Source organism: Engystomops pustulosus, chromosome 7 (genome assembly GCF_040894005.1).
Source record: "Engystomops pustulosus chromosome 7, aEngPut4.maternal, whole genome shotgun sequence".
In the NCBI taxonomy this organism is placed as follows: Eukaryota; Metazoa; Chordata; class Amphibia; order Anura; family Leptodactylidae; genus Engystomops; species Engystomops pustulosus.
The window spans coordinates 155,300,703-155,319,862 of record NC_092417.1 but is presented as its reverse complement, the minus strand read 5'-3'; the positions used below and the strand labels follow the sequence as shown (position 1 = coordinate 155,319,862).

At 45.4% G+C, this 19,160-nt stretch overlaps 1 protein-coding gene across 1 annotated transcript; it reads right to left on the bottom strand.

Moving 5' to 3' along the window:
* Positions 1–356: 356 nt before the first annotated feature.
* Positions 357–12,323, bottom strand: STX5 (syntaxin 5). Its single transcript, XM_072118453.1, has 11 exons — positions 12,162–12,323; positions 7,311–7,525; positions 5,725–5,795; positions 5,340–5,395; positions 4,836–4,906; positions 4,165–4,281; positions 3,302–3,358; positions 3,099–3,180; positions 2,819–2,919; positions 1,545–1,666; positions 357–1,436 (listed from the first exon to the last, which is right to left on the bottom strand). The coding sequence occupies exons 2-11, from the start codon at positions 7,509–7,511 to the stop codon at positions 1,277–1,279; spliced, it is 1,038 nt and encodes a 345-aa protein (XP_071974554.1). The 5' UTR covers positions 7,512–7,525; positions 12,162–12,323; the 3' UTR covers positions 357–1,276.
* Between the last annotated feature and the right edge of the window lie 6,837 nt (positions 12,324–19,160).

Here is a 19,160-nt window from a genome sequence, read left to right as displayed (position 1 = left end):
GGAACATTCACATTAAAGCTTCATTCACACAAACATATGGGGGACGTATATACGTCCCTTATACATGGCAATGGGCGCACAGCACCATATGGTAGCGGTACGGTGCAGCATACGTGGAGCACCATTCCGTAGCCGGGAGAAAGATTGGACATGTCCTATTTTTCCCTGGAATATATGGGGCCTTGCGCCATATATCACTATGGAGGGGGGCAATGGTGAGCAACGCCAGTGTATGCCCACCATACTACGGTACGGCGGGCATTCATCTTGTGAATGTAGCCTAATACAGTACAATGATGGCCTATCCTATAAACACACACAACCATTAAAAAAAATTAAAAAGATATGAGACACAATTTTGAGCTGAAATGTTTTGTATTTTCTTGCATTCCAAGCTATATACAATCTGTACATTGTTTAAAGGTCAAAACTGTGACCCCTAATATCAACAGGGGAGAGGAGGGTTAATGTCATCCGTGTTTTTTATGGAATGTTAAAAGTAACCTCCTCTACAGGTCATTCAATCCATTCCCATTGGATCGTCCCCTGTAAGAGGGTAAATCTTTGCCTGGTGTAGTAGTATTTTTTCTTTGTTTTTCTTTTAATGTTAAAGGACATTGAATAATTTAAAAAACAAAACAAGTCAATATGGAGATTAAAACAACAATGAAGTCAGAGGAGTCCGGCCGATCCTGGTCAAGTTCCAGTAAGACACTTTAGATTAGTTAGTCGCTCGCTCTTGCATCACGCTTGCTCATACACAACCCTTCTTATAATGTTGGCAAATGTCTCAGCCTGGGTAGATGTAAACTGCCCCCCCCTCTTGCCCCCGATACTCTCTCCCAGATACGTTCACATACACACATACTCCATTCACACTACACATCTGCATACTTTATACCCATGACTCTTTGTGCATATAAATTTACATAGGCTAAAACTTATTTATATGTATATAATGCGTATAATAAATCTATACATACACTCTCACACACACACAGCCATCAACCGTTCATCCTTCCTTATGACACTATCGCATATTTGCACAGTTTATTCCACGTATGAGCACCCCATGGATGTAATACGACCACGGGGGACCCAACCATAAGATGTCACATTATAACACACCTCTGCTGTCCCTCACACACGCACCCAGTCCTCATACAAAACACATAAGCCATGACGGTCTCCGATATTCCTTCCATTGTGTAGGACTGGGCTGTCTGGAGGTAGCATGAAGTGTGCGGATAGTCTCGATTTGTTTTGGGCAAGAGTCTCAGGCCAAGAAGACCACGAAGATGATGAAGAAAACAATAAGTATAAGAAAGATCTTGATCATGAGCCAGCGGTTTGATGTGACGGACTGGAAATATTTCAGGATCTCCGAGTGTGCAGCTTCCACGTTCAATTGTGTATCTTCCACATTCCCATCGATTCTGAAAAAAGATGAATAATAGAGGGATAGGTGATAAACAGCCCAGGACCATGTTACTGAGGTTAATAGCTAGGGGTATATAGATGTGGTGGGTTTGGCAGACCCTCACCTTTGTATAGTTTCCTCCTGCTCCTTTACCATATGAGCTAACTGTTGGAAGATGGAGCCAAGTTCAACTATAGTGGATTCTATGTTCTGCATGGTGTCTGCTCGGCTCTGAATATATGAGTCCTGGAAGAAGAAGAATAAAATTTTCGATGTGCAATTTTTTTCTTGGCAAAACATACATTATCAGCAGCATGATTTATCATTTCACTGCCAAGTAAATCATAAGTACATCCTGAAATTAAATTAGGTATATACACTAATAATTTTCCCCTATCCACAGGTGAGGGTCCCTGTGGTTGTACCCCATGGATCATAAAAACAATAGTCCAATATAACTTTGGTTACTGGTCACTGTTCACCTACTGCTTTATTCACCTCAATGGCACTTAGAGATGGCCGAGCGCAGTACTCTGCTATTTCTGTCAGTGCCACAGTGAATAAAGTGGTGGGGCAGTTGACCTGTCACTACTTTCATTTGGGATACAATGGACAATCTATGGCAATCTCCGCCAATCAGACACAATCAGTTGTGGGTAGACACAACCCTTTAAAATGATACCAGGATCAAAACACAAAGTTTTTCTGGCAGACAAGGCATTTAGGAAGCCCCATCTTTTCTGCCCCACGCTTCAAATTGGGGAGTGGGAAGGGCGAGAAGGGTGTATAAAAAAAAATAAAAAATAAATAAATAAAAAAAGCCACTGGCCATATATACTATATTTCTGCAGAAAATTATCAGGCTGCCAAGGTCTGACCTGGTCTATACAAATCTGTCCTGGTGGAGATACCTGTCAGACCTACTTATGGATCAGAGCCAAGAGCCTGGAAACAATGAGCCGGCGGAAAACAGATCACAGCCAATGACCGCTACAGGGTGTGGTGTAAGATTTTTTTTTTTTTTAAATCTGAGAGGATTTGTGCCCTTGAAATGTCACATTAAGGGGGTCAGTGGGTGGGGACGGGTGTTCTTCTTACTACCTAAAGAATGAAAAAGAATTTCAAACTTTATGTCGCCCTGTGTTGTGTCCCCAGCGTTGTGCATCTCTTTTTCTGCTTGGGTTAAAAACTTTTAACCACAAATCTAAATTTTAATTTGTAAACAAAATGCTACAATGAATGTGAAACTGCGGGTTGCATTTCATTATGAACCAGATGTCTTTATACCCCCATAACACCATGTATTATGCTGGAAGTAAAGTCATTTATATGTTATGATGCAGCACTATGCCCATAGTGTTAATCCGCTGAATGATCACCATGTTCTCTTGCCCTTACCTGCTCATCTATGAGTTGCAGCTGCTGACTGACTTTAGAGTCCATCTCTATTGTCACATCACCGGGTCTACGGGAATCATCTTGAAAGAGAACGGATGGCCCTGACAAAAAAAAAAAAAACACAACCATAAAAACTATTCATTACCCCACAGTGAAAGTGACAGCACAAGACGGTTGAATATAAAAGATCCAAAACCTGGAGAAAGCTGAGAACAGAAAGATGCAATGGAGAACATACACAGAAGCTAAGAGGGTGTATAAAATATCTGGACATAGTTACCCATACTGTTGTGGTGGAGCGGGAGAGAGGAAACCTGCCCCTGTGAGAAGTGTTCTCTGCGACTTCGCTGCTGTTTTAGATTCTATTGAACAGGGGGGAAAAAAAACCCAATGTAAAAATACAGGGGGGAAAAAAAAAAAAATCCTACCTCTCTCATTTTAAATTGTTATTGCAAAGTACAGAACTTTGGAAACGTAACTCACCTCTGTTCTTACTTCCAATACAGACTTGAAATCATTAGACATTGATGCTAGTTTAGACTGAAAAGACAAAAAACAGAATGTATATTGTAAGAAGGAGGGACAATGGACGTTATTACACTTTCTATTTAGCAAGTAAAACATAAAATTCAGTTAAAGGGGACCTACCACCACGATTCTACCTCTAAAGGTAGAACGGGTGGTAGGTGGATGAATGGGACGTAAGGATAGCCCTTTTTGGGCTAATCCTTACGTCCCGGCTATCCTTTTGTAAACTTTAATCAGTTGATATGCTAATTTAATTAAGCGGCTACTGGGGCGTGGAGTAGCCGGACATGAGGCTACTAGTTGCGGCTACTCCACGCCCCAGTAGCCTTGTTCCTCCGCCTACCGGGTAATCTTCGGCGCGCAGCTACGAGGAGCTGCGAATATCCCTCGTGCGAATATCCTGCATTTTGCGCAGGACGCAGGCCTACGGGTGCGCGGCCGTAGCTCCGAGGCCGGCGCTACTGCGCATGCGCCGGATGCTCGGACGAGGGCGCGCAGCTACGAGGTGCTGCGCGCCGAAGATTACATGGTAGGCGGAGGAACAAGGCTACTGGGGCGTGGAGTAGCCGCAACTAGTAGCCTCATGTCCGGCTACTCCACGCCCCAGTAGCCGCTTAATTAAATTAGCATATCAACTGATTAAAGTTTACAAAAGGATAGCCGGGACATAAGGATTAGCCCAAAAAGCACTATCCTTACGTCCCATTTTCCACCTACCACCCGTTCTACCTTTATAGGTAGATTCGTGGTGGTAGGTCCCCTTTAAGAAGACATCTGTGAGCTTTATCTCAAGATGGTGCCAGATTAGACTTTCTTACCTGTAGCGAGACCACCACAGTATTAGAGTGAGTCTGGAGATGCCGCCCGCTCTGGCTGCCCCTCGCTTTCACAAAGGACTGTAACTGCGCTATTTGCTGATTCAAACTATTAATGTCCTGTGGATATACAAGAAGACATCTTGTGTTATAGGGCAGAACAACAGCTAGAAGCAAAAGTGTCATGAGGTTTAGAACCCTCACTTGTGTGATCACATGACTGCTGCAGGAGATGCCACGTAAACGCCAAGACGTCAGGTTCAGCCAGATGTTTACACAACTAACTACGAACAATTTTATCCCTGCCTGACAAGCTTTTTCCAGGCAATCTAGAAAGCGCCTTTAAAAGAGAATCCAAATAAACCACAGTGGCCACAAACCTATAAAGGATCATCTTTTATATGTAAATAAGCCTGCAAGTTCACCAAAAGCAGGTCTGATCTGTCATATTTGTCTACCTACCCCACTAACATGGCTGGAGCACTTCTGTCTGTTGTTTGGTGAAATTGGCCCCACCCCTGGTGCACTTACAGCCTAATTTGCATATAACTACCTCTGTTTGTGATCAGATATAAACATTAGTGGCTATGAAAGTCCATATTATTGGCTTAGAAGGCAGGTATGACCTGTCAAACTCCCTATAAATACAAGTTGTTATCTATACAGACACCTACTTGCTTGATAATATACGTCAGTTCCTCAATTTCCACAGCTTTGTCATCGAAAAGAGATTTCCTTTTAGCCACTATAAGGAGGAGAAAATGGGTAAATTCTTTGTAAATTGAAAACAAGAAAATTGTAAGTAGAATAGACAGAGCACTACAGAGATTTCAGCCGGTCAGGCTGGCTCCAAGACAAGTTACAAGTTACATTTTTTACTATAAACAAGTTATAGCCCCAGACTGGAGACTGGATCCCTGTGTACCCTGCATTACTTTTGACAACACTTGGTGCTCAGTACTAGGGAGTAGAGCTGCGCGTACCCAATGGTCAGGTTCGGGTGCCTGACCCAGACATATTGGCGGACAAACAGCCACTGTGGTAAACTGCTGCCCCTAGTGATGGCTACGATTGGCCGGTGGGTGTTCTCCACCAATATGTCAGAATCCGCTCATTTCTACTAGGGATATACATAGAAGATATGGATTTGTCAAAAGTAATTTTTTCCCTATACTTACATATCGTCAACTTTTCCAGTTTGGTAAATGTGTTGCTGAGGTCCTTCCCAATGCGTCTGCAAGAAAGAAAGAATTTTGAGATGAACCAGCTGTACATGGCAACGATGCTGTGTACATCACTATCAACTATCTTGGACTTCTGCACATTTTGTTGAGATGGGAGGGAGTGGGTTTGTCAGTGGGATAAGGGTCTGTATCTCTGCAGGAAGTGACTGACACCATACCCTACTTACAACATCTCCTCTCTGTTCTAGATATGATAATCCTAAAGGAGTACTACCACAGCCAAAATATTGGAGGAATCTCAGTAACCCCACCAATGCACTAGTAAGCCGGCCATAATCTCAGTAAAAGTATAAGATTTACTCTCAAATATATTTCTTACTTGGCCATAAGAGTGAAGTCACTTCTCTGTTTCACAGCACTCAGAGTGGGATTGGACGGTGGCACACCATTCTGTGAATCAAAGAAAAGGGATTGTTATATAGGGGACTTGAGTCAGTTTAGGGTTTACAAATTTCCGGTTTTGGTTGGAGAGAGTTGCAGGACCCATCAGCGGTTTTACTCTATGGTCACAGCTGAAGAAGATATCTGTGGTTACCGCCGTCTCTCCAGGCACCACTTTTATTCAATTAAAGGAACCGTCCAGTCAAAGCTAATTCATTGAATAATACATGGTGCAGGGTGTGAAGGGAGGAGCCGAACTAATGTCCATTGAATTCCTAGAGCCTAGAATCATGCTGCTCCCTTCAGGCGCTGTACAAGGTATAATGCAATGAATCGGCTTTGACTGGAGAGTTCCATTAAATAACTGCAATGCCTGCAGTCCGGAAGAACAGGCGCTTCATTATAGAGGAGCCTGCTTTGTCTCCAACCATAATGTAAAGCATGACGGCAAAGATCACATAGCTGGAGTTTTGGGGCCAGAGATCCCCTTGCAACCAAAAAAGATGCAATGAGGAAATTTACAACTCTACATACATTTCTGGCTTGTAAAGCCCGTCGCCCACCATTTTGTTCATCAATCTATATCCGTGGGATTGCAGCATTTACCAGGCTGAACCTAGAATCAACAAACTAAACGGACATGACTTAATCCAGTATACGGACTAAGTTTGGTCCAGTAAGGCCCCATTCACACTTGCGTTTTTCACACGCGTTTTCTGTGCGTGCTTTTGATGCGCAGAACTTGCATTGCACTCTGACTCATTGTAATCAATGGGTCTTTTCAGACTTGCATTTTTTTTCACGCACACACGCGCATTTTTTTTAACATGCGTTTAAATCTCGACATGCTCTACTTTTGCAAGTCACGCGCGTGAAAAACGCACCATACAAGTCTATGGAGATGCATCAAAAACGCATTGCACTCTGAGACACTTGCAAGTGCAATGTGTTTTTCACGCATCAATTGCCATAGAAAAGATAGAGCTCAGTCCCGAGTCCATTTCACGCACATTTTCTGCGCGTGAAAAACGCATTGAAATTGCATTGAAAACGCGCGTGAAAAACTGAGACACTGAACAAACTCTGACTGAAAACTGATTGCACTCTGATGCAAAATGCGCGTTTTTCACTGACCAAACCCTGATCGCACCCTGATCAAACTCTGACGTGATCTGCAACACAAGTGTGGAAGGGGCCTTAATCTTGCAAGTGCATGGAACAAGTTTGCTTGTATGTTAAACATTAATAGTGAACATATACGTTGCCCTCCTTTAAGTTTATTTACGCTCTTCCTTGTCAGGTCTCTCCTAAAATGGTAATGACTTATGACCTTCATATGTCACAGACATGTTCTCCTTCCTCCACTGCACAGCACAGGCTAAATGGAGGTACTTGATATCAAGGTGTCTGGACATCCTCATTCCCTTCCATTCATCATCAACCAATAACTGTATATTTGGCCTAAACTTTACCTGTATTCTGGGTATTATCATGTAATGTCCTTTCATACAACATATCACTAACCTGGCGTCCACGCAAAGACTTGCAAGCAGACATGAACTCAGCAGTGCGGTCCCGGCAAGACATGTTATCAGCTGGTGGGACAAGAGTAGGGGGAGGTAAAGCTTCTGAGGAGGCTTGGGAGGGCAGGACCTGTGTCTGTGGGGGTCCTACGTATACTCCGTTCTCAGTGTTTCGGGAACCGTGACGTTTACGAGCGTTCATGGGTCCTGGGCCAGCTGTGGAGAGAACTTACATTAATATGGCACAGGAACATCAAAGTTTTCCAACCATTCAAAGTCTGTTAATAGTTCTTCATCTCTCACTATGTTCATAGTGGGTCATTTCACTATGACAGAGGTGGTGATCCTAAGGCATTCGTAATAATAATAATTATTTAAATAGCACACAAAGATTATGCAGCGCTGCACAGAGCTTATCAAATCAGTCCCTGTCCCCAATGGAGCTCACAATCCAATCAACCTACCAGTATGTTTTGGAGTGTGGGAGGAAACCCACGCAATCACAGAGAGAACATACTAACACTTTGCAGAGTTTGGATGGAAGCTTCAATGATAAACCTGAATTTCCAGAATAATCAGAACTTTCCCTATCAATCCCTGTGGGTGGGCGGAGTAATCAGGACTCTTACCGCCTCTCCTAGGAGTCTTGTTTTTACCTTAAAAAATATCCCTCAGCAGTAAACCCCCCCTAATATGACGGCACGTAAAAATTACTTCTCATCCTTAATTGCAATAATTTCACACTCGGGCAGATACTAACTGGTTAATAGAGTTAAGACTTATAATTATACATATTATGTGAAGTGAGGGGTGGTCTGGTTCACTGTCCATTACTGGAAAGGATTTATGACAGTCTCTCGGTCCTCCAGCAAGTAATACCGAAGCATTATGCAAATATCCGTGGAAGAATAATACAATCTCTGTTTGGTTTAGGTCGCTAAACTAGGAAAAATGTTATCCGCAAGTAAATCCGGAAAGACTTAACCCATGACATTCAAACAACCCAAAACCTGACAAGTCAGCAAACTCCTGGGAGTAAATTACATAATTACATTTTATCCTAAAGCCAACCACCCTGCAAGTAGCTGTAGGCTGCCAACTATTCCTTCAGATTCCATACACACTCAAAGAGAACCTGTCAGGGCCATTTGAGAGACTAAACCAACTACAGGTCTGTAGTGTCCCAAATCGCAACAGTGTCCCTTTGTGCCTGCTATAAAAATAAAAATCCTTTATATCTACCTAGAGAAGAGTCCAATGAGGCGCATTGGATCCATCTCTGGTTTCCCCCTAGCAGTAATTCAATTAAGTTGGGGCTTCATTGCACAAGTACCATTCCCACAGAACATGCTCAGCGAAGCTGGGGTGTAGTACGCACATTCAGCTCTAGAACGAGGCAACTTTTTATTTTGCTTATGGACATTTTGGGGTTGTCCAGTGTCCCAAATTGCCCTGACGGGTTCCCTTTAATATGCAAACAGGACAAAGCCACTAACAGGCAGTTCATTTCCTTCAGAACAACATACAGGGCTTATTATTCTCAAACATGCGGGCCCATTAATCTCATACGACACAACAGGAGATGGACGGCACTCTGTAGGTGTGCGGTGCTCCGGGTACGGCCTGGGCCTCAGAATCAGTAGCAAAGAAAATCCCGGCACTCACAAATAAATGCAAATCGTGTTTTAATGGTAAGATAAACTTACAGCATGAAGTGCAGGGACACAAAAACAGGAACGCGTTTTCGGCTCGATGCACGAGCCTTTGTCAACCACAGGTGGTTGACAAAGGCTCGTGCATCGAGCCGAAAACGCGTTCCTGTTTTTGTGTCCCTGCACTTCATGCTGTAAGTTTATCTTACCATTAAAACACGATTTGCATTTATTTGTGAGTGCCGGGATTTTCTTTGCTACATTAATCTCATACATCTGCCACTGGGAAAGTTAGAAACCCCTTCACACATTTGGCAAACATTTAGGGGGCTGTTCTGTTGTCCCACTGGCTTAATGGTATCCTGCACAGGAAAGACAGGACACCGACTGACGTCATCTGTGAAATTTATATGGAGTTTACTGGCCCATTCTTACACCACAAGCAGGTACCAGAGGCAGGATCCACTTCATCCTATAGATATAACTATACATTATACAGGATCTCTATAAGTGGCGGACAGAAGAACATTTCTCTGTATCACCATACTTTCATACTTCAGTCTATGGAAATGGGTAGGGACCCATCTGTTTTGCTGGAAGAGCTGACAATTTCATTGATAACATTTGGGGAAAAGCTGCAGTGCAGATGGTAGAGGTAGGTCTGGCTTACTGAGGAGAAACTTTTTAAGGTCCCTTGGGTGGTTGGACCCTGAATCACTTAGACAGAATCTTCTGTGAGAATAAGACATTAAGTCGTGATGCTACAACAGTGAAAAAAATCTTTTGAAGATTCAATGAATTTGAAGAAATTTTAAGGAGCTCCAAGAAAGTTGATTTATTTTTGACTTATACAATATGATGCAAGAATACTGAATTGAAATGTATTGTATATTTTCTGGCTCCCCATTACATCCGGCATCAGCTGACCCTCCGGCTACCAGCACACTCTGTGTATTGAGTGTGGATTAGCTGCGAGTCCTATTCACAGTGTAATGCATAGGATTTATGATACATACATCCCATACACTTAAAGGGGTTGTTCAGTCACAAGTTATCGGTGGGACCCCACAGATCATGACAACAGGTGACAGTTGTACCCCAGATAAGTTATTAGCGCAGGCTTCTGCTGCTCTATGATATTGACAAAGAAAGCTGAGCGCCGAATTCAGCTATTTTCGCCAGTTCCAAAGACATTGGCCCCACATTTATTAAAGGGTTTGCACCAGTTTTCTGTCCGACTTTGCACTAGAAAGAACGTGCAAACTGCTTACACATGTGTTTATAAAGTGTCTACACTGTGTTCGACAGGACAGAAAAATGTGCACCTAAAGGGGTGCGTTATTGCTTAGTGGGAGTTTGTGTCATAATTCTGCATCATGAACAAACTGCACCAAAAAAAAAAAAAGTGCACACTTCCGGAGCAGTGCAGGGGACGCCAGATTAATGAAGAATGCCACCAGTTTTGATGAATATGCCGCACCCTGCACACCAAAAAGACAATGTGCACAAGTTTTGATAAACATGGACCAGTGAATGGAGTAGCAGAGTACACCAGCCTCTCCAATTTTTGCAATTATTTGGGAAGACATCGCACTGAAAGACATCACACGTGATAGGTCACTGTGCAGTCCAGAGCATTGTCAACATTTGTCACTGGTGCATTTGCCCTTTCACTAAAACACCAAGGGTCTCATCACCAAGGTTCTCCTCTGCTTCCACCCCCGAGCTACCTAACAACCCAAGTTTAGTCCCTGCCAAAAATATTTAAAAAGGACCTGTTACCAGAGTTTGACCACCCTGACTAACCAAACCTGCTGATAAAGAGTTACAAGTCCTCCCCATATCACCTGAAATTAGCTGCCAGTGAGGCCCTGTACCTTGATTAGAGCCATTTTTCTGATATGCAAATAAGCTTTTGTGACTCTTGTCTGGTGTTATTGACTCCTCTCTCTCAGGCTGGCAGTGAACCACACCCCCTTATTTTGACTGACAGCTCTGTGCCTCTTCAAATCACTGCTCTGCCTTCTTGTACTTAGGGACCGTCTGCTAATATTCAACTACAGACATATAGAGCTCTATGTACAGGGAAATATTGTGTCAATAATTTTAAACGGTGCCTTGTGTTACATTCACAACATTTAACCAGAGTGACATCATCGCAGGTCCTTAAGCCTTCTAATAATAGCAAACTGTACCCCATGTATGCGATTCCATGAAATCACAGCAGCCTCAATGGAGGATGGAGAGGAGTAGAAGTCCAAGCACCTGACATGATGTCACTCTGGTCACATGACCTGAACTGTGACCAATAAGGAGGATAAGATGGGAGGGGCCAGATGAGCAGGACACGCCTCCTCTGATAGCAGACAATATAAGATAAAAGGTGATTTATGTGGATGTAAGCGAAACAATTTTTAGCTAGAAGAAGGGGGTCAGTCAGTTATTAGAGCTCTATAGAACCCGTCATTCGCTGTATATGTGCAAATGTGGTGACAGGTTCCCTTTAAGTAATTATGGGGTTGTCCACTATTTCAAACACTGCGCCACACCTAACCGTGGTTTGTGCTGGTATTGCAGCTTGGATTTATAGAAACTATAGGAGCTAAATTATAAAACCATGCAATACCCATAGCCCGGTGTGGAGCTTTGATAACATAGGATAGGAGAAGCGTCTGACCTATGTGTGGTGACCCCTATGATCACAAGATTTGGAGTCTCCTGCCTTGGCACATATGTGACCACTACTCCATTCGCTAAGCACTGATAACATGCAATAACTACAGCTCCATGTACTCAGGGGACTGGAGGACCCCCATTCTTATGATTATGAGACTTCAAACCCCCTCCCCTCAATAATCCATTTCCGAGTCCCTGTAGACAAGCATGTGGATAAGTGTTATAAGAAATCCCCTGTATAAAACACAAACTCCCAGCTTCCCATTATCAAGTAAAGCCATGAAAAAAAACAAAACTATGAGTCCAGCTGTATTCAGGGGTACAGTCCATAACATCCAGTCACCCGTGCTGCTTGTATTCACTACCTCCCCCGACCAGTGATGACATCACCACACACCCTACCCGCTACTGACCCCGACTCTTACTTATGACGTCATCGTTATAGCCCCCCGAAAGCCCTAAAGAACAGCAGTGACCCCCGCTCTGTAACGCATACACCTACAGTCACGGTGAGTTGTACTTACGGTTCTTATTTTGCGTCACAGTTCTCCGTCTGTTTCCCCTGCTCGCCGCTGATCGCCGTTTCAGTCTATGCCGGGGGTTTCGCTGACGTCAGCGCCACGTACTCACGCGTCACTGGTTCCTGTACAGCTCACGGCGCCGGGTGATGACGCAGGGGGAAGAGGGAGGGCATATAATAACCCGGAAGTAGAGCTGTGGTGTCGTAGCGCAGTGTAATCTCCCGGTCTCTGGTTGGGCGGTGACGTTATTACACCCCTTGTCTCCACATCCTATACATCACATTGTTTTCCATTACTTAAAGAGACCTCCCCAGGACCCTTTCAGTGCTGTTAAAGGGGTTGGCCACTTTACCTTATGTTTTTTGTAAGGTGTTTAAGTGTGGGGCACAGTATATTAGGAAATTAACCATTATATGCAGAGCTCCCTCTTTAATATATGGAGATACTGTTCTTTAATATATGCAGCTCCTCCTCTTTAATATATTGGGAGCTCCCTCTTCAATATACACAGATCTCGATCTTTAATGTATGCAGCTCCTCCTCTTTAATATATGCACAGCTCCGTCTTTAATATATACAGCTCCTCCTCTTTAATATATGCACAGCTCCGTCTTTAATATATGCAGCTCCTCCTCTTTAATAAATGCAGAGCTCCCTCTTTAATAAATGCAGCGCCTCCTCTTTGATATATGCAGAGCTCCCTCTTTAATATATGCAGCGCCTCCTCTTAAATATATGCAGAACTCCCTCTTTAAAATATGCAACACCTCCTTTGTAATATATGCAGTGCCCCCTCTTTAATATATGCAAGGGATAAATACCTGATTGGGGGAGGTCAAATTTCCGGGACTGCCCAAGTTTGGCAGAATGTTGGACTGCGAGTGCCTCTTAGCTGCCAAATAATGCATCCTCTGACATCATTATGACATCCAATATGACCATCATGGGCAGTAAACTGCCAATTCCCACTCAAAGCTGCTGGGAACTAATGCAAATTCTGTACCAGTCCCCAAATTAAAATATTTAGTACTAGACTCCTTCTAGGTCCCCTAAGGCTCCATCCCAGATACCACCAGAAGTTACATTTCAGCATTCTTCATGAGGAACAACACTATCCAGTTCTGGGTCTTAAAGTACATCATAAAGGTATATAAGACGTAAAAGAGTCACAATATTGGTTTCCAGTGTTCCCTGATTAGACATTACTCTATCCAATTTTGCAGTACAATTTTAAAACGCATGAGAGGACCAGGGAACAACTCCATGAACCCTTCTCCTCCAGACTGTCCCCCAAAGAGCTCTTTCTGCCTGTATGTCCAAATCCTATTAATATTTCTAGGCTTAATACTTGATCAATGATTCTGTCCAGAGTCCTGTACAAAGGATTTGGGTGGTAACTGTGATATTTTCTCTAACAAGACCCAGTGATGGCAAACCTTTAAGAGACAGAGTGCCCAGACTACAACCAAAGACCCAATGATTAATTGGACAGTGCCAACACAGAAATTTAATTTGTGATATAGCTTCTTGCTCTATCACAGCTTTCATTCATATCAGCACCCTCAGGACACCAATAAAGCAGAAAATAGGAGACATTTGGATTATCATTGTACATTCTCATTAGGGTTCCCTAAGCAGGAAGAATTGTCTGGGGCCGGAGCAGGAGCTAAAATGATAATCCAGATCTGTCCACACCTTCCCACTCCTCCAGTAGTCCCAGGGAGTGCTGTCACTTTAAAATAGCTCTGTGCACAGCAAGTCCTGGGCTGTCTGGGACTGCAGGAAGATACCTGGAGTCATCTCTGGTGATGGCATGGGTGCCCACAGAGAGCGCTCCGAGTGCCACCTCTGGCACCAGTGCCATAGGTTCGCCACCACTGCCTTATAAAGAAGTTTGTTCCTAAGGAATGTACACCAATATTACAGCAATGCATGGCTGCACAGGAGCTTTGTGACTATTTCAGTGAATACAGTACAATTATTTTTAGTGTCCTACAGGTTATACCTCTGACTGTAGGCATTCACATTTCTTCTGCATTTGGCCCCGACCACCATGACCACTTTGTCCAGCACCGACATTTCTCTCTAATGTTAGAAATTAAGACACATTAGGCTTTATGTTTTTCTCTTCTGTACAATCTCCCTGTCCTATGTTTTCAGCCAATAAAAACAATACATAATACATAACTATTTCATACAAATGAACAAATTTCACCACGTGAAATAAATGAAGGGCCGCATGCTGTCACCTCTTTCTTTTCTGATAGTGGCAATGTCCATGGTTCGTTCAGTGGGAAAGTGGGAAAATTATTGTATCTTATATTTTTAAGACAGAAATTCCATGGTAAAATGGTCCAGATATATCAAAAGTATTATTGAATACTGGATCATGGTTTTCGATAATCTGGTTCATCCTTCACTATCCAATATCCAATTAATTTTTTTCCCGCTTTACAGTTGTGTCCCACTTGTTGATCACTATTTTGTATCTTCATGTTTGAAGCTTGAAATGTGACAAAAGGTAGCAAAGTTCAAGAGGACCAAATACTGTATATACTGTATATACTGGCTGTTGGTGGGGCTGTATATAGACACTGGCAGTGAGGCTGCATATAGATACCAGGGGTAGGGAGACTGTATACAGATAAAGGGGTTGGGGAAAGGCTGTATATAGATAATGGGGATGGGGAAGGCTGTATATAGACACTAGGGTTGGGGGGAGGCTGTATATAGACACTGGGGGTGGTGCAAGTAGGCTGTATATAGACACGAGTTGAGGGGCTGTATATAGATAATGGGGGTTGGGGGCTGTATATACACACTGCGGGTGGTGGAAAGAGGTTGTATATAGACACTGAGGGTGGGGGGAAGCGTAAAGACTAGAGATGAGCGAGCACTAAAATGCTCGGGTACTCGTTATTCGAGACGAACTTTTCCCGATGCTCGAGTGCTCGTCTCGAATAACGAGCCCCATTGAAGTCAATGGGAGACTCGAGCATTTTTCAAGGGGACCAAGGCTCTGCACAGGGAAGCTTGGCCAAACACCTGGAAACCTCAGAAAAGGATGGAAACACCACGGAAATGGACAGGAAACAGCAGGGGCAGCATGCATGGATGCCTCTGAGGCTGCTTAATCGCACCATTATGCCAAAATTATGGGCAACAGCATGGCCATGACAGAGTGACAGAATGAAGCTAGATAGCATCTAAAACATCCAATAATTGACCCTGACACTATAGGGGACGGCATGCAGAGGCAGCGGCAGCAGGCTAGAGAGTGGCATGGCGACATACCCTAAATGGACTCAGGCTTCAAACCAATGGGTGGCAGAGAGGAACCAAAGGAGGTGAGCAAGAAGCGCTCAAATAATATCGGTACATGATAAAAGTTTGCCAGTATATTTTGTGGATAACACAGCAGGGTGGCGACAAAGTTAACAACTTTGATGTGGAATCCATGAAAACAACCCAAATTTGTGCCTGACACACCTCGTTTGATAAGGGGACGATGTATGGAGGCAGCTATATGGACGACTTTTGGAGGTAGCAATGGAGACAACGTGTGGAGGCTGCTATGGAGACAATTTAATTTGGATAGTGCCTGTATGTGGCAGTCCAAAAAAGTTTTCAAACCAGAGGAGCAGGTAGGTGGCCCTCCAGAAAAATGAAATAGATTGAGTGCCTGTATGTGGCAGTCCAAAAAAGTTTTCAAACCAGAGGAGCAGGTAGGTGGCCCTCCAGAAAAATTGAATAGATTGAGTGCCTGTATGTGGCACTCCCAAAAATTGTTTAAAACAGAGGACCGGGTAGGTGGCCCTCCAGAAAAATTAAATGCATAAAGTACTATAGCTAGAGCCAGTGGGCCCTGTCAAAAAATAGCCAGTTTCCTCTGCTTTAGTGTACAAAGAGGTGGAGAAGGAGGAAAATGAGGAGGAGGAGGAGTGCATAAATTATTCAGGTTGAGCTTCCTTCACCTGGTGGAGATTGGAAATTATGAGAAATCCAGGCTTTATTCATCTTAATAAGCGTCAGCCTGTCAGCGCTGTCAGTCGACAGGCGTGTACGCTTATCGGTGATGATGCCACCAGCTGCACTGAAAACCCGCTCGGACAAGACGCTAGCGGCAGGGCAGGCAAGAACCTCCAAGGCGTACAGCGCCAGTTCGTGCCACATGTCCAGCTTTGAAACCCAGTAGTTGTAGGGAGCTGTGTGATCATTTAGGACGATGGTATGGTCAGCTACGTACTCCCTCACCATCTTTCTGTAAAGATCAGCCCTACTCTGCCGAGACTGGGGACAGGTGACAGTGTCTTGCTGGGGTGACATAAAGCTGGCAAAAGCCTTGTAAAGCGTACCCTTGCCAGTGCTGGACAAGCTGCCTGCTCGCCTACTCTCCCTCGCTACTTGTCCCGCAGAACTACGCACTCTGCCGCTAGCGCTGTCAGAAGGGAAATACTGTTTCAGCTTGTGCACCAGGGCCTGCTGGTATTCATGCATTCTCACACTCCTTTCCTCTCCGGAGATGAGAGTGGAAAGATTTTGCTTGTACCGTGGGTCCAGGAGAGTGAATACCCAGTAATCGGTGCTGGAATAAATTCTTTGAACGCGAGGGTCACGGGATAGGCAGCCTAGCATGAAATCTGCCATATGCGCCAGAGTCCCAACGCGCAAGAATTCACTCCCCTCACTGGCCTGACTGTCCATTTCCTCCTCCTCCAACTCCTCCAACTCTTCTTCTGCCCATACACGCTGAACAGTGAAGGTCTGAGCAATGCTCCCCTCTTGTGTCTCGCCAACATTCTCCTCCTCATCCTCCTCCACCTCCTCCGATATGTGCTGAGAAACAGACCTGAGGGTGCTTTGGCTATCAACAAGGGAATCTTCTTCCCCCGTCTCTTGTGACGAGCGCAAAGCTTCCGACTTCATGCTGATCAGAGAGTTTTTCAACAGGCCAAGCAGCGGGATGGTGAGGCTGATGATGGCGGCATCGCCACTGACCATCTGTGTTGACTCCTCAAAGTTACTCAGCACCTGACAGATATCAGACATCCACGTCCACTCCTCATTGTAGACTTGAGGAAGCTGACTGACCTGACTACCAGTTCTGGTGGAAGTTGACATCTGGCAGTCTACAATCGCTCTGCGCTGCTGGTAAACTCTGGATAACATGGTTAATGTTGAATTCCACCTCGTGGGCACGTCACACAACAGTCGGTGAGCGGGCAGTTGGAGGCGGCGCTGCGCTGCCCTGAGAGTGGCAGCATCTGTGCTGGACTTCCTGAAATGCGCACAGATGCGGCGCACCTTCGTGAGCAAATCTGACAGATTGGGGTATGTCTTGAGGAAACGCTGAACTATCAGATTTAACACATGGGCCAGGCATGGCACATGTGTCAGTCTGCCGAGTTGCAGAGCCGCCACCAGGTTACGGCCGTTGTCACACACAACCATGCCTGGCTTCAGGTTCAGCGGTGCCAGCCACAGATCAGTCTGCGCCGTGATGCCCTGTAATAGTTCTTGGGCGGTGTGCCTTTTATCGCCTAGGCTCAGCAGTTTGAGCACCGCCTGCTGTCGCTTAGCGACGGCACTGCTGCTGTGCCTAGAGCTAGCGACTGATGGCGCCATGCCCACGTATGGTAGTTCGGAGGAGGAGGGGTGGGAGGAGGAGGAGGCATAGTAGGCCTTTGAGACCTGGACCGAGGTAGGCCCCGCAATCCTCGGCGTCGGCAGTATATGACCAGCCCCAGGGTCAGACTCGGTCCCAGCCTCCACCAAGTTAACCCAATGTGCCATCAGCGATATATAGTGGCCCTGCCCGGCAGCACTCGTCCACGTGTCCGTGGTCAGGTGGACCTTGTCAGAAACGGCGTTGGTCAGGGCACAGATGATGTTGTCTGACACGTGCTGGTGCAGGGCTGGGACGGCACATCGGGAAAAGTAGTGGCGGCTGGGGACCGAATACCGAGGGGCGGCCGCCGCCATGAGGTTGCGAAAGGCCTCGGTCTCTACTAGCCTATAGGGCAGCATCTCCAGGCTAAGCAATCTGGAGATGTGGACATTAAGGGCTTGGGCGTGCGGGTGGGTTGCACTATATTTTCTTTTCCGCTCCAGCGTCTGGGGTATGGAGAGCTGAACGCTGGTGGATGCTGTGGAGGATCGTGGAGGCAACGATGGGGTTTTTGTGCCAGGGTCCTGGGCAGGGGGCTGACTATCAGCTGACACAGGGGAAGGAGCAGTGGTGTGCACGGCCGGAGGTGAACGGGCTTGGTGCCACTGATTCGGGTGTTTAGCATTCATATGCCTGCGCATACTGGTGGTAGTTAAGCTAGTAGTGGTGGAACCCCTGCTGATCCTGGTTTGGCAAAGGTTGCACACCACAGTCCGTCGGTCATCCGGTGTTTCCTTAAAGAACCTCCAGACTTCTGAAAATCTAGCCCTCGCCGCGGGAGCCCTCGCCACGGGAGCTTCACTACGTGACACATTTGGCGCTGATGCACCTGCTCTGGCCCTGCCTCTCCGTCTGGCCCCACCACTGCCTCTTCCAACCTGTTCTGGTCGAGGACTCTCCTCCGTCTCAGAAGCACTGTGTTCACCCGGCCTCTCAACCCAGCTTGGGTCTGTCACCTCATCATCCTCCGATCCCTCAGTCTGCTCCCCCCTCGGACTTCCTGCCCTGACATCAACTTCACCACTGTCTGACAACCGTGTCTCCTCATCGTCGGACACCTCTTTACACACTTCTGCCACTACGTCAAGAAGGTCATCATCACCCACAGACTGCGACTGGTGGAAAACCTGGGCATCGGAAAATTGCTCAGCAGCAACCGGACAAGTGGTTTGTGACTGTGGGAAGGGTCCAGAAAACAGTTCCTCAGAGTATGCCGGTTCAAATGCCAAATTTTCCTGGGAAGGGGCAGACTGGGGGAGGAGGCTGAGGTGCAGGAGCTGGAGGAGTGCCGATTTCGGTGACATGGGTGGACTGCGTGGAAGACTGACTGGTGG